Below are 24,279 nucleotides of genomic sequence, written 5' to 3' on the forward strand. Positions count from 1 at the left end.
GGATAAATAGTTTCAGAGATGAGGAAAAGTAGGGCTTTACAGGGCATTTAATTGACCATGTTTTATTATACATAAAGGTACTAGCAATATTTACAATACATACAGATACTACATATAGTATATAAACAATGGTTACAAGGCCCCCTTTTTTCCATTTAACATTTGGTGATTTCAATACTAGTAACTTAAGAGTGCAGGCTATTGGGATATTAGTCTATTCATAGTGGAAAGATGATGTATTGCTCCTATGTTATGGTATAGTGCAAGTGACAAGGTCTTTTAAATGGAGACATTAGTTGCCTGTTAGACCCTTAATGTCACCCCTATACTCTGCTGAAGCCAAAAAAACACAAACTGTGCTCCATCAAGATGAACCCCTCTTCTAAATTACCTGCTGTTTGTCAACTCTGAACCTGAAAAAATTCTCAGAGCTGAGCACTTCTAGGTCATATTATTATTTTTATTAATAAACAGTATTTATATAGCACCAACATATTATGTAGCACTGTCCATTAAATAGGTTAAGATCTAGAAAAGATCAGCAAACTAGCAAGCACATTTCTGTGTACAAAAAAAATTTTCTGTGTGGTTGAAAGTGTAAATGGCTTTAACAGGCTCCTGAGTATTAAGGGAACTTCTTCCAACTATTTTATATATGTTCTTGTGCCAAAAATGCCTTATTAGCTTCACAGATTTACTTTTTACTCCCAGAAAAAAAAGTAAAATAATCAAATGTACAAAAAAAAATAAAATAACGCTAAATGAAGTAAACTAAATTAGCTTTTTTCCCTTGGTTGTAATGTTCATTAAAATGCAAATTCAAAGTGTTTTTTTTTTGGATTTGATATAGCCAAGGAACTCTACAAAACAAGGCTTTCCAACAAAAAGTTATACAATTGTGAGTTTGAGTAAAATTGTTATATTTAATCTTTTTAGTGGCCATGAAGCTTAGCCAAGATTTTAAAAGAGTTACCACCATGACATGCAGTTCCCATTCCGAGTACTTGCCTCCCTTGAGTCTTTTATGGACTGGATGTTGCTGACAATCAACCAACATGCGTGGGAAGAAGAAATTGCAGGCATGGTAAACAAATTAATAGTCACAGCCAAGCCCCTGTGACACTTCCTGTCAATCTGTTGGGAAAAATGTAATATTAGTTCTTTTCAGTTAACCCACCTTTCCCTTGAAAAGCCATTGAGCTCTGTGCATGTGCACTTAAACTTTGCACTAAAACAAAAAAGTTCATTTTTTGTATATATTTACCTGGCTACCATACTGCAGGAGGTGGAATCATCACCTTGTTCATAGGATTCCAGAGAATTCTGTAGTCCAAATCTTCTGCTCGGTGGGATCTCATCATCTGGGTTTTTTTTTTTTGTAGCCCACTAATAATAAATTCACCTTACTATTTTAGTGCAAAGACCCTTACCAATAGCACCATTTAAAAATGGATTAGTTTAGCCACAAAATGTCTAATTTTGCTGCATCCAATAACTTGCTAAATGTCTTTTTTCCTTTTAGAGCTTGAGTATAAAGGCATTTGTTTGCATCAAAACTTTTTTCTCATATAAATCAAGAAAAATGAAAATTAACCTGAATCAATTTGAAAAACATTCCATTCAAATCATAAAGAAAAAGATACATAATTGCACAGCAACATATATAATAACCCATGACCCATAAAACATACAAATCTAAAACATGGGTAAATTGCTTGTTTTACTAGGTGGTAATAGAAGCAGAGTAAAGCTTATTGTACTCCTCACTCTTGCAGCTGCTAGTGTCTTCTAAAGGAATCCTTCCTACTCATCTTGTTTTATCAGCTGCATGTGCAGTATGGATGCATACATGATCAGTGCTAATTAATTGCAATATTATTCTCCGTACAGAGCATTCTTTTCCTGAATGGCAGGTAAGGGATGGTAGGGCAGAGTGTAAAAGTGTTATATAATGCTCTGCAGACTGGAGCATTATGGAATTAGGCAGTTTACTGATCAAAGTGAAAGGTCACACTGTAATGGATAATTCACCTAGTTTAGGGAATGAGATCATAGTTCACTTTGCAAAAAAAAAACCTGATCAAGTGCAGGATATTTTAAAATACAGGATTTTTTCTTGCCCATGATGATTAAAGTCAATGTAGCTTCATCTCCATTTACTAAGTTAGGTGAAATTTCTCTTGCAACTAGGTAATGTGCCATATAAGCAGCACATATTGCTTTAGTAAATCAACTCCATTGGCTTTAGAAAAAAAGCACATGCCTATGTCCCTACCTTAGCAGAGCATTGCACACTATTACCTTGACCCCTGGATAGAAGACTTTTGACAATGCAGAGCATTGCACACAGTTATCCTGTACCGTGCAGGCTTGTAGACTTTCATTGAAGGAGATGATGTCAGTGGAGGGGCAGCTAGGCTTCTGGCATGGCTGCATGGGGTCAGTCTGCTGAAATAAAAGGTAAAATAAGTTTTTTTGTGTGTAGTAGTGGAGTGGTATTACATAAAATAAAAAATAGTGGGATATTGCCAACCCCTAATCATCATAGAACAAAAACAAATATATATGTGGGTTTTTTTAGGCAAATGTAAATACCGTATTCAGTGATACTTCTCATAGTATACATTTACACAATAATTCATATGACACAATAGCAATATTGAAATGGACCTTTACAACAGAGATCCAGTCACAACAGGGATCCAGCCACAAAAAAGCCAGTCAATGGAAACGGGCGGGTCTCCAGCATCCTCCCAGGAGAAAGTGAGAGCTGCAGCCGCAGCTCCCCAGTAACAAACACAGCTGTCTGCTACTGGAGAGCTGTGGCTGCAGCTCACACTCTTTCCTCTGTGATCCAGAACAACTCTATTCCTGGGACCAGATATCTACTTACCTGTAATATTCTCCTGTCTTATGACACTGGTAACCTACTTGGAAAGATCCTCCATTTGGGCTCATACTGCATGCAATATTTGTGACTGCCTTGCTAGCACACAACTACCCCTGAAGAAGCCCTCGTCAGGCAAAACGCACCGGATCTTCTGGCTGCACATAAACTCCTCTGCGGCCCTGTAACACGCTTTAACTGTTTATGTAAAAGTAGGTAACTGATGTCTAGTACCAACCTTATTGGTTGATCACTGGATCTCTGTTGTAAAGGTCCATATCAATATTTCTATAGTGTACTATGATTTATTGTGTAAATGTATTCTATGTGAAGTATCACTGAATACAGTATTCACATTTGCCTAAAAAAAACACGTCTATTTGTTGTTTATTTCTATAAAATAGAAGGTAAGTTATATTTCGGTTCCACCATCTGCTAGACAAAATGAGCTATTTACCCTTGAAGTAGGCAGAGGGTCCCATTGTTAGCAATAAAAATCTTTTGGCCCCAAGTTTAGTTTTAAAACCAATTATTCTCGATACAAATAGAGTTGAACGACAGAATAGTTAGGGACAGGTCTGAAGAACGGCAGAGGTGAATCTTCCATAATGATTAAGTATGGTATGAATAGTTATCTGTTATGGCAAAGGATGTTGCAGTATAGTTATGCTTCAATACAAACCTGGCATTACATTTTTTTCAAGCTAAATGTTACATGTTCTAGAACAGTAACACAACATAGCACAACATAGCAGCCTACAGCCAGTATGGGCAACGCAAAGCCAGCACGAGCCAAAACTTTTTCCCCTGCCTAGGGCATTTGGGTAACGCTGATAATCCCAAACAAATGAAAAAGGAGCCAACAAAAGCCACAAAGAAGCCAGTGAATGGAACCAGGCAGCTCTCCAGCATCCCCCCAAACTATAAATGCCGGTTTTACGCAGAAGTCCTGATTTTAAATAGATATATTTGTTTTGCCTGAATTCCAGCAGGTTGAATTAACTGGCCAGGGGCCAGACAAATGGAATGGGGTGATGTTCAGTGCAAACTGAAGAAATGGCCCAAGGAGACTGCAGTCAGTACATGAAGGTTCAGTGGTAGAAGATTCTAGTCTAGACTAATCACTTAGCAAACAGAATTATCACTCTGCGAAGGATAATTCATCAAACTTGATGAATGAGGTTAAGCTGTGCTAACTCTGGGTATCAAGCAACAGTCAGGTTTTTTTTTTTTTAATTTTTCCTTTGAACATGGCTGGATATTACTTTCGAGTAAATTTTTATAAAGCAGTATACCTTACAGAGTAAATATTTACTTTGTAAAGTGAGCAGCCTACACTTGTTTAGTAAATCTATCACATTGTAGGTTGATGTGACTTTCGGGGAATGGCGATAATGTAATCAATTAAGTAATCGTAATAAAAGGAAGCCAAGGTCTCTGACACATCTGATGGCTACAAGACCTTTTTTTCATTTCAACCATATCCATGTCTGTTTACTCTAAACTCAGGGAGTCAGACTGTTTTTACCTCTTCCTTCCTGCAAGATATACAAATCTCCCATAATTCTTCTCCTTCACCTGAGAACTGACCCTCTTACCTGCAGAAGTGCCAAATGATGTGTATTTTTCATGACCGGTCCATATATGTTTATATGTTTAAAATGTTGAAAATATCAATGTTGCTGGCGTGGTTAGCTTGCAAACCTTACAATGTTTACATTCACACTCTGCATAGTACTTTATTAATACACATTAATGTAATTCTCAGTATTTATTTTTCTATTTTTGGAGGTTGCACAATATCACTTCTCTCGTCCTGTATGCTGGGTGATTTTCTCTGTATTTATCTTTATATTGTATGTATGGACTCTGCACAGTACCACTCTTGTTCTGTATGCTACATGTAATTCCTAATGTCTGCCTATGTGTATGCAAACTGCATAGTAGATTCTTTTATATTATCTTGTCCTGCATTCTAGGCATAATATTCAAAACCCTTTTTATATTGTTCTCTGTACAACTTCTATATGTATAGATATTGCATGAATATCTTCTGTTGTTCTATATGTGTGTAAATCAGAGTATCGGTTGGTTATTCTGAACCTGGGAATCCAACTCTGTAATACTGCTATGATTTTGCATGCTGGGTAATTGGCAGTATGTTATTAGGTCTGTATGGGCACCACTTTTTTTGTGAGCATTTTTGGCTTCAGTTCTTTATTAAGTGCTCACCATTTTTTGTCTTCCCAATATGTCTCCTTCAGTATGTTATGAGTTTATTCCCCTTTTTATTATTATTATTATTATAATTAATAAACAGGATTTATATAGCGCCAACATATTACGCAGCGCTGTACATTAAATAGGGACTGCAAATGACAGACTAATACAGACAGTGATACAGGAGGAGAGGACCCTGCCGCGAAGAGCTTACAATCTAGTAGGTGGGGGAATTTCACACACAATAGGATGGGAGATGTTTTTAAGTCACATCTCCTTTAACAATGTAGCCACAGTAATTCCCTCTATATATCACTCTAAATCTGTGTATGTGCGCTTATTTTTTCGTGTATATAGGGAGAATAGAGCAAGTCATCAGGTCTAGCCGTGCGGAAAAGTAGTGACCGTCTTGTGATTTGCCTTACAGGCAGAAAATCCGAACAAAAGGCAGCACACAGGCTCCCTTTGTCCTAACTTTTTTTTGCAATAACGTTTCCTATTTTCCTAATTAATGTTTGATTTACATTCTGACTTAGCCTGAGAAGTATAACATCTATTGAGTGCACTTTTTTGTATTTAAAAGATTTTATTGAAATTTTTCAGAAGTAATATACAGCAGTTGTGTTGTACATGTATAAAGATATAACAGAACAAATATTCCGCACATTTATAAATTAACACTTCTTACATACGGTAACAACAAATACAGAGAAAATGTTCTCTTCAGTCGAATATGAATTAAAATAACAAAGCCTCAATAAAACTGGAATGGCATGTAAACCGTTATATATGAGGGCAATAAACCACAATACCAAATTTGGCATAAAAAACACATAACAAGAAAGGAATGGTGTTACAACTATTTAAACAAAAAGGAGACATTAATTATAGCAATGTCAAGTGTGCAGAAATTTCCTCAATAAAAAGTCAAAATAGTCAAACTATAAATAATGTGTAGAAAATAAAAGTGAATACCTCACATGGGTACCACATGAGGGAGGGGGTGGGGGAGGGAAACAAGAACAAGGAAGGGTGGAGGACTGGAAAGTAGTTAAAGGTTCTCATTGAAAAATTAGTGATAAGTGTAGGCTATCCATGGATCCCAAGCTTTATAGTTTTTATCCTTGTTGTTTTGTAATGTGTGCACTTTTTTAACAAACCAACAAACATAAAAAAAAATGAATTAGCTATAAAATCTAATACTTATTTACCTAGTTATTTTTAAGAAAAAAAAATTACTGTGAATACAAAGTACATTTTTTCCATATAACCCATTTTTTATTAATATTAATATTATGAATATGACTTGAACATATTGTTTCTGGTATAAATCATGGCAAATGTATTCTACATTTTGCGCATTTTTAATGTAACTGTAGCAGGTACCCCCGTAGAGCTGCTAATGTGGGTTCTCGTGGGCCTCTTAAAATCTAGGACTTTCATTTATGTATCATTGCAGGATCCCAAAAAGTACCGCCTCATGATCTGTAGGACTGGGTAACTTTCTTTCTCTTCCGAGCATCATTTGATTCTGTAGGGTTTACAAATCCCGATGCCCCAAAAGATTCCTCACCTTAAAATGTTTAAGCATTTATTAATATCAGAGTGCCTCTTGGGGTGGTCTGATTTCAAGCCTTTCAAAGACTGTTTTCCAATTTTTGTGGCCAAACCCCAACACCACAATTTTGGATATTCGAAAAATGCATGTTCCCAAGCCTAGTGGGGTACAGGGTCTCAAAGCCCTAGCTAGGCTAAGTCTCAACCACACAGGTCTCCCTGTTACTCTCACATGACTAGATTCCCTTGTCTTAGATGGTGCCTGGATATTTTTCTATTCTAGTGAGCAATACCCTCAGGGATTGGATGAGGCAAACAATCTTCCCTAATTTAGAATTTTCTCTTTCCATCTCTGTCTGCTGCAAGATAATTCTAACAAATAAGAAAAATCAATCACAAGAAAAGGAGTCTCAATCTGAAGAAACAGAACATGATCAAACCCTTGGCTGGCTGACTACAGCAATTGGTAAGTTAAAAAATGTAGGTGTAAAAAAAAAAACCTAGGAGTGGAAGGACTTAATTAGGACTGATACAGGGTATTCTTGTACTCTATTCTTGTACCTGTGCCTTAAGTAACGTCTCAACTTAAATAAACTTAGTTGAAAAATTGTAAAATTTTTTTAATACCTGCACTGATATATTTAGCACTTTTGTAAGCTTTTAGCACACATTACTGCCGGGCATTTGCACCGATTGGGAATAGTGGAGGTGTAGGATAAAGCTGAGCTTAAACTAAACTCGAAAACCCCCAAAACCCAAAAAATACACTTACCTTCAATCCTGCAGGGCAGTCTGATCCATTCTGAGGGCTCTTCCATCGGGTCCCATGTCGTCCCGGCGTTCGTCTTTGGGCCGGCCCTCCGGGCGTCGCCATCTTCGCCTTTTCTTTCAGGTTCTTCTTCTTATGTCACCTAACCCAGGCATGAGATCAGGTGACATAGATGGGAAAAAAACTTGCCCACCTCATTTCCTATTTGTGAAATCGGCAATTTTTTTCCCTTATCAGGAAAAGGCTCTGAGCATCTCGGGCATGCGCAGAAGGAGCACCCAAGAGCCCCCCGGAATGCGTGACGTAGGTATCCCAGGAGGCTTTGCGCTCCCATTCATTCTCGATCACCTAGAAGTGTTGCACTTAAAAAAAAAAAAAAAAAAACCTTTTACTTTACAATAAAGGGTTGTCTACTGTTTTATGTAAAGTGAAAATTCTGAGTTTAGGTACGCTTTAAGGTAAAAAAAATGCAAAACTGCTGCATTATTCAGAACAATTGGACTGAAATTGAAAGTCCACCTTACAGTGCATCACAATATGCTCTTAAGGTGCCTGGGTATAACTTTAAGAATAAATAATACCACATAACGCAATGTTATCACACACATTTCCACAGCACATATACACTGTAGCTGTAGGAGGTAACAGTCTGGTCCAGTTTGCTATCCAGTTCCAAAACTTCTTTCTTACTTCTTACATCTGGGTAAATTGATCTTCTCTCATCTTTTGGAATAAGCAGTTAATCAATATGCTCCATGTACAGCAGAGAAAATGGATTTATGAATGCATGCTTTGTTATTTGAGCAATGCTTGTATTTTACTGTCCCAGATTATGTCCCAGGTTAAGTGTACACAGGTGCAATAATTGTCGTTGGAAAGGATCTTTCAGGATCCTTTCCAACAACTAACAACTGCACGATGCATGACTGAGTGTTGTACATACACCAATGTTCTGTTCAATGGAGAGGGAAAATGACGGAGCAGCAACCCACTGCGCTCTCCCCCCTCACTTCCATTAAGATTGTTCGTCGTTCATCGTCCATGGATCTGCCAGGACAGTTGTTTGGATGATGGACAACGAGCGCTGTACACATGCCAGATTCTCGTCCGACATTGGCCCTGAGCCGATTATCAGACAAGAACTATTGCACAAGTGTACATAGCCTAACACATCTAAACTAAACTAATCTAATCTATTGTAAATAAATTCAATCTAACCCAATTAAGAAAACAGCAGGTTGTTTAGGGTAACACAGTAGTGGGGAAAAGGGTATGAGCTAACTAAGTATGCTACTTCTTAGAGCTTATTCCCACTATGGGCCTGATTTGTTAAAGCTCTCTAAAACTGGAAAAGAAAGACTCTCATGGGAGAGAACCTGGGTGAGCCAGCAACCTGGGAATGAATTTTTTAAAACTATTTGCTTTTAGTTGGACTAGAACCATTCCAGATTTGCTGGATCACCCAGATTCTCCAAATCTTCTCCAGTCTTCTCCCAGAGCATTGGGATTTATCTTTCTTCTAGCTGACAAAATCATCCACTGAATGGTGCATTTATCAGTGAACACCTTATCAAAGCCTCCAGGGCACGTAAGCTTTTGGAAGCCACTTGGGTTTGGCGGTCATAAATATACTGGTAGATGAGAGAGGTGTGTCTGGGAGCTCTGCTGTCAATGATCTGGGCATGTTTTATGGCTCTGATGGATGATTTAGAGATAGGTCATGGGTTAAGGTGGTTGAAAAATAATAAAATCCAATCAATAGTAGCTTTTTTGACTCACTACATTACATTGTACGTTACAACAGAAATACTAGATAACATTCTTTATCATAAAAACAGCAAAACTGTAAAAAAAAAAAAGTTCATGTTTTTTAACAACAGATTTATTGAGCAGGCATCTGCAATGGCCTACAGCAATGTGAGGTTTTGTGAGGATAGAGATAACTGTTATATCTTCCCTTTACTTAGTGGAAGAGAATCGTGTTTTGTTTGGAGTTTTGTAGATGCTATTCCATTTAAGAGCGTTAAGGGCTAAACTGCACAATGTACTTCAAAGGGGTTCTATTTTGAATTCTTTAGATATGTTTACAAATGTGATGAATTTGTGGGTAATATTGGTATTAATGTCTGTAAATGATTGGATTTTTTGCTGTTTGTGGTTTTTAATTGTAGATGTGCATAGAAGTATAATAGGTATACAGGCTGTGTCTTCCAAATATGTAGTTTTTCAATAAGGCAGCAGGCACATGTTCAATTTTTGTCGCTGGAAACAATCTTTTGTGATTGTTGCAAGTGACAAAAGAGTAACACATGAACAAACAAGAGCTTTACACACAGCACTATTCTGTTCTATAGAGAGGGAAGTGGGGAGAACAATCCAGAGGCACCCTGCTGTGCTCTTCTCCACTGACTTGTAACGTGATCCCTCACTGTCAGTTGTTTATAGATTCATCAAGATGGATCCATGAATGACATCGGGCGACTGCTGTATACATGTCAGATCCTCGCTGAACCCTTCGTATCGGGCGAAACCAATCTGATGTGTGTACATAGCCAAGAGTTTTGGCATTAGAATGCTTCCTTTACGTGCTGTTGACACCTGATGAAGTGACAATGCCATAGTTCCCAACTGCCCTTCATTTGGAAGACCTGTTCCTTTCTGGGATGCATTTTCACTCTGTCTCTCACCTCTCTTGTCCCTTTTTTGTTTGCTGTAGACCTCTATGAAATTTACTGTTTGAATACCAAAACATGCAACTTTCAACTTTCACCATGAAAAATCTTTCATCAAGTCTTGTAACATTGTTTTTCAATTTGTGTATCTATTCATTCATTCAACCCTGCGTTAACATTATACATCACATTAACAAGTTGCATAGGCGAGCCAATGTATTGTAGCTCTCTAGTGCTAGTGTGTTGCATGGTACTGTTGGGCTGCCATTCAAAATGATGGACATTGCAAAACACTGGTACAATGATATACATGTTACAGTCTTTCATTGTATGGCAAACTATGGCCCACAGGCAATATACGGCCAGTTGGGCTTTTCAATCTTGCCCGTCAAATATTGGTAGAAATATGTCCACTGGAAAAAAGGGTCACCAACAAGACTGTTACTGCTGGAATTAAATGTAATTTGAATGTAAGATTTTTTTTTTACTTTTAGGTAATGGCTTTTACACATACTTTATATCAGTTCATACGAACCCTCTCCATCCATCTGATACTGGCCTGGCCCGTCTGTCTAATTTTAAATCTCATTGCAGCCCCTGAGCCACAAAGTTTGCCCACCCCTGAGGCAACTCACAGTAACATTTACATTTTATGATGTGTTACTACAACATATGCATGTATTCCCTATGAAGAGTTTCATTTAATAGACATCTGTCACTAGTAGTGGTAAGAGATGCCCAGTAGGGCTGAAATTCAGATTTATCTGCAAATGAATTTGCTGTAAAATTCAAGGATTTTAATTTGTTGTGCATTTATAAAGCACTACCTACAGTACGCATTCTAGTCACTCAAGGAGATGTACTCATAAAAGCCCAGAGGGCGCATAAAACTTTAAAAGCCAATGGAAAAGCGGGAAATAAACATACTGTTGGAGGTTGTAGGTGTGCTGCTGGGAACTCTGTTGTCGTTGATCCGAGCATGCTTTACTACCCTGAGGTCAGTGGTAAACCAGGAGTAGCAAATGAAAAAATGCTATTGCTTTGGGAACTGGCACTTTATTGTTACACCCATGTATGCAAGAGCTACCAAAAAGCATTATCATTAAACAGCAAATCTGTTAAAAAGAAATTTTCCTATTTTCCAACAAGGGAAGCTTTATTAAGCTAGCATCTTCATTTGCCTACAGCAATGTAAGGTTTTGTAAGCATAAAGATAGCATTTATATCTTTCAAAATTCCAGAGGACTTCTAGCGGAAGGATAGTTGTGTTATGTTTACAGTTTTCTATTTTGAAGGAGTTCTTTATATTTGTTTATTAGTGTGTTCCATAAAATTAGGATAATCTTATTAATGTTGATCTTTAGGCATAAGGGCACCCTGCCCTTCCACCTCCCTCTTCAGGGTGTCCACATCACTTCACTGTCTTTAGTGATGTCAAGGAATAGGCAGGTGCCAGACAGTATAGGCATTATTGTGCAGTAAATAAGTGGTCAAGGAACCAGGGTGGTGGATTTATCTTGACAAACTTGAAGCTGATTCTGAATCTGATTGGATTGTAGCTATTCCATCCTTGGAACTTGGAACTCCATATGAGCAATCCAAGCTCCACCTAAAATTTTGTCTTTTCTGCACATATACCATCATTTTCAATCTAGTGGACAAGCAATGACAGCTGTTAATGGCACTGGCTAGCAAAGCTGAGCTGTATATCTATCATTAACAAATATAGCATTGGTTCAGCCAACCAACCCAGCCTGGTAGATGTTAACAACTTTCCTAGCTGGTTTGGCTGAACAATGACAGGATGTTCATGGGATTTCTTGTTTTGACATATCAGTTTTATATACCCCTGTACTCCTACCCCTTACCCTAAGGAATGAGTGAAGGGTTTATAAAACTGATATGTCCGAAAAGGAATAATGCTTCTAGATGAACGCATTAATAAATGTTTCCAGATACCATTAAGCTCCTCATCTGCAGACCCCCATAATACAGGAGTTATATTGTGGAGTCGAAGTCCTCTTCCTGTGAATGGCCCTTGACTGAAGACAGAGGCCCTATTTTGCTACAAGAAAGTATTTTTATGCTCCTTAGTTCTTATCCAGGAAGGACCCAAGCCTATAAAAAGGTTCTGCATACTTAAGGGGAGAGAAAATGCAGGCTGTCATTGATAGGTAACGTTTAATATTTTTGGGGTTGAAAATAGTTTTTGGGTTTAAACACTACATCACTACAAACAATACACTACACTGCTGCAGAGAAAGACCAGCTAGATGGTATAGCTGAAGAAATCTCAGGATTGTATGGTGAGAAATACAATTTAGATAAGACCTAAAAATCCTCCATATATGTATTTTATCTGTCATTTAATTTTAAGTTATTAAAACACAAAAATGAGTTGTTTATACTTCTCCTAACAATCAGTATAATGGGTTTCCCTTTCTTTGTCCTGTTTCCAGCTATGGTGCCTGCAGCCTCCTGAGTGCATCCTACTTACATACATCTGGTTCAGGGGGACAGATTCCTCATTGAATATACAGCAAAGATTGATGCAAATACAGTACTAGGCAATGCTGCTGGAAGCAGGATTTATGCTCAGAAAAGATAACCCATCACACTGACTTTATTCATAGGCTTCAGGGACAAGTACAAACATGTTCTGCATGGTATAGGACATTGTACTAATTCATTGTTCTTCTCTAGATGCATCTTAGACCCTCAATAGAAAATACTATAGTGGGTTCACAGATAGACCTGCTATCCTGCCCAGTGCTACTGAATGTACTTACCTAATCCCCCTCCCTCTGTATCCCAACAGATCCCCCTCCCTCTGTATCCCATCCTAATTACATAGTAAGACTGAACTCCAGGCAAATATGAAAGATACACAATATTGCAGCTTTGTAATAGCAAATTCATTATTACATTCATTTTTAAATGCAAGCAGGTATATGAATATGACCTGGTATAATAGTAAAGAAGACAAAAAAGCAGAAGAAGCAGAAGTAGACTGTCCTGCATGCAAGAAGCATGCAAGCAGATATTAGGTATACAAAATTCGAACTTTCTGCTCCACTGAAAATTTGGCAAAGGATTTTTACATTTCACTAGGTACTAAGTTTCCCTTGCAATGCCGCCAAATTAGAAATTAGAATTAAAACCTGAATAGTAAAATTAATCATTTTGTAGTAAAATTGGCTATTCATATTTTATACATTTTACTTAAGGCTTCAAACCTGAACATTTATTAATAATGTGATTTTAGATATTAATTAGTCCCTGTAATCTCCCCCTCTGCATTCATCCATCCACTACTCATCTTTATGTTCCAGCAAGCACCACTTATCTGAATCTCTTGTAATGTCTGGTTGTTTAGATGTTTCTGACTGTAGGCATTGCCTACCAGTGGCTCATATTCTGGCATTATCCGTAGCATGCTAAATTATTAAAAACAAAAACACATTCTAGTTTGCTGGGTATTATATTTATATTATTTTTAATACAACGTTCTTTCTCATTTCAGGTGTTCTCTCCACACTAGGAAATGGCTATGTATTATTGATGGCATGTAGAAGGAAAAAGAAGCTCAGACCAGCTGAGATAATGACCATGAATTTAGCATTTTGTGACTTGGGAATATCAGGTAAATGGAAGAGCCATTAAAACACAAGAAGATTATTTACATTTGAATTCCATGTGCAGGTTTTAAAGATTGCAATGAAAAAGACATTACTGTAATCCAATTGTAATCCTCCAACCTTGTAATTTGTACTCCCACTATCAAATTCCAGTCCACAGCAGATAGTTAGGTCCATAAATATTTGGACGGAGACAACTTTTTTCTAATTTTGGTTCTGTATTTTACCACAATCAATTTTAAATGAAACAACTCTGCAGTGACTCAACGGCTATTTCATGGGCTGGTGTGGGCAATTCCTTTGTTATGTCATTATCAATTAAGCAGATAAAAGGCCTGGAGTTGATTTGAGTGGGGGAAAGGGGGGGGGGGGGGTGCTTGTATTTGGAAGATTTTGCTGTGAACAGACAACATGCAGTCAGAGGAGCTCTCCATGCAGGTGAAACAAGCCATCCTTAAGCTGCAAAAACAGAAAAAAACCATCTGAGAAATTGCTACAATATTAGGAGTGGCAACAGTTTTGTAAATCATGAGAAAGAAACAAATCACTGGTGAATCAGCAACGTCAAAAGACCTGGACGTCCACGGAAGACAACAGTGGTGGATGATCGCAGAATCATTTCCATGGTGAAGAGAAACCCCTTCACAACGCCAACCAAGTGAACAACACTCTCCAGGAGGTAGGCGTATCGATATCCAAGTCTACCATAAAGAGAAGACTGCATGAAAGTGAATACAGAGGGTGCACTGCAAGGTGCAAGCCACCCATATGCCGCAAGAATAGAAAGCCTAGATTGGACTTTGCTAAAAAAACATCCATAAAAGCTAGCACAGTTCTGGGAAAACATTATTTGGACAGTTAAAACCAAGATCCACCTTTACCAGAATGATGGCAAGAATAAAGTATGGAGAAGGCGTAGAACAGCTCATGATGCAAAGCATAGCACATAATCTGTAAAACATGGCGGAGGCAGTGTGATGGATTGGGCGTGCATGGCTGCCATGGCACTGGGACACTAGTGTTTATCCATAATGTGACACAGGATAGAAGCAGCCGAATGAATTCTGAGGTGTTCAGAGATATACTGTCTGCTCAAATCCAGCAAAATGCAGTCCCATTGATTGGGAGGCGTTTCATAATACAGATGGACAATGACCCAAAACATACAGCCAATGCAACCCAGGAGTTTATTAAAGCAAAGAAGTGGAATATTCTTGAATGGCCAAGTCAGTCGCCTGATCTGAACCCAATTGAGCATTTCACTTGTTGAAGACTAAACTTCGGACAGAAAGGCCCCCAAACAAATAGCAACTGAAAGCCGCTTCAGTAAAGGCCTGGCAGATCAGGCAGATGAAGGGAGGAAACCCAGCATCTGGTGATGTCCATGAGTTCAAGACTACAGGCTGTCATTGCCAGCAAAGAGTTTTCAACCAAGTAATAGAAATGAATGTTTTATTTTCAGCTTTTTAATTGGTCCAATTACTTTTGAGCCCCTGAAATGAAGTGACTGTGTTAAAAAAGGCTTTAGTTCCCCACATTTTTATGCTTTTTGTTCAACCCACTAAGTTAAAGCTGAAAGTCTGAAGTTTTTTTTTTAATTAATTGTGGCAATGTACAGAACCAAAATTAGAAAAAAGTTGTCTTTGTCCCAATATTAATGGATGATTAAACCTTTGGTGATTTTATCTTTAATAAAGACCTCCAACCCCTGACTTCAGGCAACCTGGGCTTTTGCTTATCATTGGTTCCGATCTGCCGTCAGGCCACCATAGCCTTTATTCCTATCAAAAGTGCCATCCATTGAGCAACTGCTGGAGGCTTCCACAAGTATAGCTACCCCAAAAAAAAAAATAATAAAGTTCTTGTGCACATGGAAAGAATGAAGAGGACCCATCTGGGTTGATGACACTGGTAAAATCACAGATGAGAAGTGATTTTTCATATAAGCCATATTCTTCAATCCAGCATGCGATGACATTGAAATTTCACTCAAGCTTAAGACAAGTTTTCAAATCAGGAAATTAGGATTTCTTGCACATCAACAAGCAACTTTTTGTGCTTGCAGTGTTTTTAAATGATTCCAACACAGAAAAATGTATTGCATTGCAGGAATGTAATTGTTTTTTGTTTTTTTTTACTACACATGACACACATATGAACATGAAAGTTTAACTAACGGAACCATTAGATTGTGCATTTGTGTTTCATACTCAGCTTTATATGTTTGGATTTATGACAGGTTTACTTTAAGGTGACTGAACTATAGAATCTTTGTACATAAGTACATCATGTTTTCACATTTTTAATACAGATTTATTCAGAAGTAAATGTGTACATTTTAGTCTGTTAATAATACAATTGCCTCTAGTGGTATACAAATGGGACAATAAACTTAATGACTTTGCCTCCTTAAAATCCACTTGTATCTATCATTGCATAATTCATTACAATTACATAAATGCACAGAGCTTGCTATATTTGTAATGCTGCAGGTCTTAAATAGTCATTAAAATTAAAGATAATACTCAGACAAAGATAGCTGATAAAATCACTGGTGTGTATACCACACAGGTCCATGTATTGATTCAGGTTTGCCTTTTGATGGCTAAACAATTCTTTACCCAAGGGCCAGGTAAGTAAGTGAGGATTCCTATCAATAGGCCATTATTCTGAAATCTTACAGATTTATCATGGTAGAATAAAACTGCTTTGTTCCCATGAGCATTGATACTAGATCTATTCACCTTCTCAACCAGTCTTATTATTTTTGTCAGAACTATCCAAGAACAATTACAATGATTGGTATACAGGAAAAGAAATATTGATATGTCTCCAGTGATTACAGTGTGATAAAAACGTATCTATGTAGTATAAAATATACATGGTCAATAGTAGAAAAATGAGAAATACGAAGAAAGTAGAGCAGCAGTCAGAACATAGAAGTTTAGTGGGGTTTCATGGGATTAAGTGTTTTTTTTTTTTGCTCTCATTATATTTTGCAGACGGTGATTGCATTGTGAATGAGATTACATTGTGCCCATAAACTAAAACAATAGATCTGAATTATTAAATCAATATCCTTATTGTGAAGACACAGAAAAAATAAATATCATATATATAATAAAAATAGAGAAATAATAATAATATACAGCAAAAGATATATATGTGCAGAAATGTTACTCAGAACTGTCCATGAATAAAGATAAATATCCAAACATTCCCACATCATACACAGTGTGATTACTTAACTCTACAATAACTATTTGTACATTTTTCTTTCTGTGATTCAACTGTGCTACCCCCCTTTCTTTATTCATCTCAAAATTCACCTGTAGAGATTATTTGACACCCAGATTCCATGGGATTAACTTTAGAGGGATTTTGCTCCTTTCAATTCACCTAATATTTGTTTTGGATCAGAAAGATGCTTTTTGTATTCTTCCCTTTTTAGTCATCCAGATTCTAGAGAACCTTTTATGGATAGAGAAGGGGCTGTACATACTCGTTGCCAAATTTCCTATGCAGGAAAGTTCTAATCCCTTTAAAGGAACTGGATTTTACTAGTAGGGGGTACTCCCCACATTCTTAAAACATTTTGTTTTTTTGCCTTTGTTCAATGACATTAAAAATGCAAACACATTACTATAAACACCTTCACAGGAATTTGCAAACGCCAGCAAAAACCAAGTACAGGTAGTCCCCCGTTTCATACGCGATAGGGACTGTAGGTTTGTTCTTAAGTTGAATTTGTATGTAAGTCGGAACAGGTACATTATTATAATAAATACAATTAGTACAGATGTTTGTCTCAACATATTATTAGGCAGCATGGTGTCAGTTACTGTATAAAATCCTCACTGTTAGTAAATCACAAACAAACTAAAAAAAAATTTTTTGGAGCCTAGACATTCATTAACTTCTAGAGCAAGCTGTGCTTTGATATGCAAAAAGAAACAACTGCAGAGTTTGTCTTGGTCATTAAGGAGTTACAAGAGGTTGCAGAAAGGGCTCATTCCTTAAGATCACCCACAATCTCAGCTGTGTTTAGAAATAGCTTTCTTCTGCAAGTCATGCAAACCTTTCCCTGATCCAGCCCTGTTCGGAGTCATCTGTATGTTGGATGTCATTAACTTGGGGACTGTATTTTTGCCCGAAACTGCTCTTCTGCACAGCTGTAGAAAGTAGGCACCAAATAATAGAATATCATATTTCTGAGAGTGAAGGCTGACAAGATTCCCTCAATATGAAGAACAGACCCACTAACAAAATACCAAGTTATCTGATGCTGTAAATGCAAATACATCATGAAATTCACTCAAAAAGCAAAATTTGCTTTTAGATTACCCACATTTTTCAGGGAATCTGATCTAATAGGAAAAGTCAAACATGTGAATCCCACTGGGCAAACTGTGTGAAGCAGATAAGCCCAGTGAATGTGGAGGCCAAAAAATGTTTAAATAGACCTCTATGTGCACCTCCACAGTGATGATTGGCTGAGAACTCACTTGGGAGCCCTTAGAAAGACCTGTAGTGATATGTATAGGGATTTTGTAACATGCTGAGTAATATGTCTTCAAATAATAAACCAGTTTGTCACATACAATCTTTTCAAGAGATCGGACTGCAAACACTATCGATCAACATTCATTTGTTACTCCCAAACAAATCACCAGGAAAAGATTTGGGTCACTTATAAAGTAAGCTCTGCCATAAAAGAAGAGTATATATAATTATCTTTCCAATGCTGCTTGTCATTAAACTGCAGTTATCAGATGCTTCTTAGAAGCAGGTTGATGTTAGTTCTTCTCATGCCCTGCAAAGATTTTCTTGGGCGGAGAGGGAACGGGCAGCCAATAAGGCAAGCTATAAGGAGCCAATCAGGCAAGTTGGGATTTTTTGGACTTTTGGTTCAGACCCTGCCAAGTTCTGACAACAAGGACAGCAGACGGGTAACAAAGTGTATTTTTGTGAACTATTTGTTAGTTAATCTCAAAGCTATTTGTGGCTAATTGACTTTATAGTTGATGATGCTTGCATTGATCTAGGGCCAAAGCCATGAAGGCCAAATTAATCACAGTAATAATCATTCGGGTTTTCTAAGGGGGGCATCAAAACTGTAAGGGGGGGGGGCATTATTTCCACTGGCCACCAATACAGGAAGTTTTTTTCACACACACCCAATAATTTCGAGGGTTCCTCGGGGGTTAAAAGATTGAGAAAGAATTTAGAGGCCATTATAATCCTTCCCTGCTTTATCCCAAAATGACAATGAATACTTCACATTTTACTTTTAATTACCAGATTTGGATGTATAAAAACCAAACATAGTCTATGACAGATATTAAGAATCCCCCTCTTATAAATTATCTATGTGCAGCTAATGTCATTTCTGCTAAGTATCCAGAAGATAACATTAACTTACAACACTACCATCTTGTGGGTAATACAAATAACATGCTGTCTTACACTTGCAACAATTTGCTAGTTTACTTATTTGCCTGTTATGGACATTTCAATTGGCTGATGAATTATACTGAAAAATATAGTTTTAGGTTCAACCAGATTTGAATTACACATTGAAAGTGAATATATTAGGATAGACAAATTGGAACTGCTTCTTTTTTAAGACTGTCAAAAATAGTTCCTCGATGAAAAAGTAACACAGTAAGTACACAGCCAGTGAAGGGTCCCAATTTATCTCCTGTAGGTTGCCAGTTGAGGTGGTCAGATAGTTCCAAAGGAGTAAATTCCAAGCTTTTCTGACCTTGGATGAGAACTTGGAATTCTCTAGCCAGTCATAATTTGTGACTGTTAACCAAGCAAAAACATTATATTAGTTCCAGTTATGCACAGAAAAGCATATATCAGCAAAATTATTGGTTACCAGAAAAATTGATTTACTCTGGCCCTATGTTATTGTTCTACTTATGTCCACCTCCTTCCATGCTGTGCACCCATCAGCTGCAATCTCTGATGTTCATGTTGATCTGCAGGTAGGTACATGCGGGCACGAACATGTGCAAGACTTTATGCATACAGGTTGCCATGTGCACTTGTCTTTGCAGCATTACACACAAATGCTAAACATGCAAACCAAAGGCAAGGCAGGGCATAGGATTAGGAGGGCTATTTACACATTCTCAACCCTGGCAGATAATGCTTGATCCTTAGCAAGTTTACCCACCATTCTCTCCAGCATTCATTCTGCTTGACGTTCTGGATTTTGATCTGGATTCTGTTCCCAAATCTGCCGCCTACCACGACCTTTGGCCTATTCCAGATCATGACTCTTACTAGCTGCAACCTCAATCTGTTTGTGTTAGCCCAGTCAGCTGTTCCTACACCCAAGTCATCTGATGATGCTTGGTGAAGAGAGCCTGGAGACTGAAACCCGGTGACATCTTTGCAGCAAAGTAGTCCGATGGCCAGTAGGGTTGCCAGCTTATCACCCCTTGCAGGATGCTCTAATGAAAACTTTGTGTCACTTAGACCCAAATTCTTCCTTACCTGCCAGGAAGCAAATCCCTAACATCCTCCTGCTGTCCAAGGTCCCTATATTTGCTAAGGATTATAGGATGCCCATTGCACTTGACTTTGTTTTGTCTATTATGCCTGTAATAAAATCTCAACATTAACCATCTTTCACTGATAAAGTCCATATTTGTATATAATTCTTTAATAAGATTTTCTCTAGATGAAGTTTTAATTATATACCACAGAGGTTCTGACTTATTGTTTTGCAATACACCCATTAGCTGGCTTTAGTCTGTAACTGATTGTAGGCTCTTCGGGGCAGGGTCCTCTCTTCCTGTGTCACTGTCTGTATTAGTCTGTCATTTGCAATCCCTATTTAATTTACAGCGCTGTGAAATATGTTGGCACTAAATAAATCCTGTTTATTATTATTATTAATAATAATAATAATAATAATAATAACTGATTATTTTCAGCAATTATTCAGGAGGAATGCTACTTGCCTTGTCTGATTTATATGTATCCCTTACAGAATGCACCTGAAAATGCATATATAGAATATAAATATGTAACAGCACAATTGTGCACATGAATACCTGATAACATACAGATGTATATCATGTTATCTGATCACTAATTATCTGTCATGTAATTGCAGTGACGGGAAAACCATTCGCTATCATATCCTGTTTCAGCCATCGGTGGGTGTTTGGCTGGAGCGTGTGTCAGTGGTACGGATGGATTGGCTTCTTCTTCGGCTGTGGAAGTCTCATAACTATGACAGTGGTCAGCCTTGACAGATACTTGAAAATCTGCCATCTGAGATATGGTGAGTTCAAGATGACTGGAAGTGCAATTAATTAGAGGCTATTTCTGTAAAAGTAAAGTGCACTGGATTTGTTTTCGGTATTGTTTGAAGATTTATAATAATATAATATTGATATTGTATTTAATTTCATATAGTTGTGTAAAATCGTTATTTTTTTTTTAAATAACTGGTGCACCTAAACTTAATTTGAAGAGCTTGTTGTGTTTTCTAATAGGACTGCCTATGGTGCATGCATGTTTTTGTGCTCCTCTTTTAAACCTATGTATAAACATCCAATTTCTGTAGCTGGAAACAATCTTTTCTGATCATTTCTAGCAACAGAAAAATGAACAGTACAGTTCTATGGAGAGGGGAGGGTAGAAGGCGAACAGGCTGCAGCCATCTCCATAGGAAATGGATAATCTATAGGACATGCAATGGTTATCCCCACTCCGTCATTTAACTCACCTGCCATGGTTGATGCCTAACACCAAGGGAGTGCTGAACACATGTTTTTTTTTGCCCAGAAGGATTAAAGTCTTTTGTGCCAGGAAACAAATATGTAGCACATCTACATTGATTAACTCAATTAGCTTTTTTATAATCTGATCTCTCCTGATATTTATGTATATTTAAAACATAGTGCTATGCTCGAGCTTTAATACCGTCTGCCTTCAAATAGTCAATATGGAATAGGTACTACTTCTATTTTAATGAAAAATAAATACAAATATTTTTAGGAATTACTATAATAAATGAATAAAAAAAATAGAAAAGTTATTGATTTATAAAAAAATAACTGAATCAGAGGGCCTGGTTTTTTAAAAGTCTCTCTAAGACTGGAGAAGATAGACTATCATAGGTGAACCAAAGTGATCCAGCAAACCTAGAATGCATCTGGTCCAAGATTTAAAACATTTGCCAGATAATATCAAATTCTTTTAAGGAATCCATTTCAAGTTTGCTGAATCACCCACATTTTCCTATAGTCTATCTTCTCCAGTCTTGAAGTGCTTTAAACAATCAGGCCCATGGAAAGAATGAAGCAGTAACTAATAAAATTAAATAAAAGTAGGTGTATAAATAGTTACTAGACAAAGAATATTCTAGTGCAATGATGAACACAAATGCAATGAGTGAAACATTCTTAAAGCTACAGGAGCCTGGACTGTAGGGAGGAGAGAAACTTTTTAAGGAATCACAAGCAGAACACATAAACAATTTTGGTTTAGATAAAATATAGTCCCAGTTACTGGCAGATGGATGCATTATTGTAGTTGAATTCAGTAATCTAAAATTGATTTTGGTAATGCTTCAAAATGGTAAGCCTCTAACGATTTTTAGTCTGGAGCAGCCATTTTTAACCAGGTTCATCAAAGTGTTCCTAGGGGTTCCCTCAGCTTTGTCAGATTAACTTTCTAATGGTGCCTGCATAGCTGCTGATCCAGTGGCACTTAGTAGAGTTTTGTGGGACTGGTCCCACTGGACAGCTTTGAGAGGTAAACCCAATTCTAACTCCAACATAACATTACACCCCCAGACTACATTAAGGCTATACTACTAGCAGTAATGGCTTATCTAGGCTAGGGGTGTGAGTAAAAAACTGGATTTTTCTACGTTTACTGGAGTTTAGCTTTAAAGTTTCACTTTTTGTGTAGATTGATGTGCAAAACAATTTTTCCACTTTCTTTAGGTCTTCCTATATAGTTACATGAACAGATCCTGTGGTATAGTTGGAGAAAACTGTACCTAGCCAATCCATAGTCAAATCTGAGCTGCATGAAGATCATCAAACCCTGCCTTGAATATCCAGATTTAAAATGCTATTATAAATGTATATTCCTCATCGATAGATTCTCAATTTACACTGCGCAGAAGCTCAGACTGTTTAATTACTAAAAAGGGTCAGAATAGTAGACTACAGTTCAGGGTGGCAAAGATGTATAAAAAGCCAAAGGATACTTACTAGTGTGATATATTTGTTTAGAGTGAATTTAAAGCAAATCTGTGTTTTGCCCTATCTGGAAAGCAATGAGTTTGTGTTAGGTCCCCTCCTGCTCAGTAGCAGTATTGTCTTTCCCTCACATTTCCAGTGCTGGGAGCTGAGGGAAATACATGGAGCTTCTAAGTATAGGGAGGGATGTAACTCACTCCACGGACCTTGCAACAGGTGGTGCATCACGCATGGAGACCATGACTTCACTTACATGGGACTTACCCTTTTGCTACTAACAGCTAAACAAAGAAGGTAAATACATGCTAATGTGGAGGTCTGCAGTTAAGTAAAAAACATATTCAACATTTAAAAAAAAAACAAGTTCAGTTGAATTTAAATTACTACTACTTCATATACAATAACCTTGAGATTACTACTACTACTACATAATAAAATAAGTGAGATTGCCTATTAACTCAAAATTTCTTTTAATTTCTTTTATCTTTTCTAAATCTGCACTTTCTTTTTTTTTAGGTACTTGGCTGAAAAGACGTCATGCCTTCATTAGCCTGATTCTAATCTGGTTCTATGCATCCTTCTGGGCTACTCTGCCATTAGTAGGAGTGGGAAACTACGCCCCGGAGCCCTTTGGAACATCCTGTACATTGGACTGGTGGCTGGCACAGGCTTCCCTTAGAGGGAAAGTCTTTGTACTCAGCATAATGTTCTTTTGCCTTATTATTCCTGTCATTGTCATTGTTTTCTCCTATACAAAGATCATCGCCAAAGTCAAGTCTTCTGCTCAGGAAGTGGCAAACCTTGATACCAGCAATCAGAAGAACCACACGTTGGAGATCAAGCTAACCAAGGTGAACTAATGTCCTGGTCCATTCTAATACAAAGAATGAGCTTAGCACTCATGTGTATATTGGCAATTATTGCTTTGTGACAGTGTTGGTAGATGTACAATGGCAGCCTATAGTTTTTCAGATGTGTATGATAATTTCTTCAATGTTAAAAGTCTGAGTGTAACTGAAAGGCATCTTTAGTGGGCCTACTGGCTGTGATACCAAATATAGCCCTCTAAGTTAATTAAACTATAGCCTAATGTCCAGTTGAAAACAAAGATACATATAATAACTTCAGTTTTTATTGTCTCAGTCTCACTTACCTGTTACCACAGTTCTATCTGGGATTATGTGACTTCAAAATCCAGTAGGCACCAAAGTTTGACCAGCTTGCCCATTGCACTCTTTTCCTCAGTACAAGTCTGAATCATAACACTATAATACACTATATTGTGTAACAGGTAAAAACC

General features: G+C 37.4%; 1 protein-coding gene across 1 annotated transcript in view; it reads left to right on the forward strand.

Moving 5' to 3' along the window:
* OPN5 (opsin 5) overlaps positions 1 to 24,279 on the forward strand; it is a 49,980-nt gene that overhangs the window by 21,157 nt on the left and 4,544 nt on the right. The window contains exons 3-5 of the mRNA XM_072407441.1: positions 13,629 to 13,748; positions 20,876 to 21,046; positions 23,496 to 23,830. Coding sequence (XP_072263542.1) covers positions 13,629 to 13,748; positions 20,876 to 21,046; positions 23,496 to 23,830 — 626 coding nt within the window. The remainder of the gene's footprint in view (positions 1 to 13,628; positions 13,749 to 20,875; positions 21,047 to 23,495; positions 23,831 to 24,279) is intronic.

Source organism: Pyxicephalus adspersus, chromosome 4 (genome assembly GCF_032062135.1).
Source record: "Pyxicephalus adspersus chromosome 4, UCB_Pads_2.0, whole genome shotgun sequence".
NCBI classification, from domain to species: Eukaryota; Metazoa; Chordata; class Amphibia; order Anura; family Pyxicephalidae; genus Pyxicephalus; species Pyxicephalus adspersus.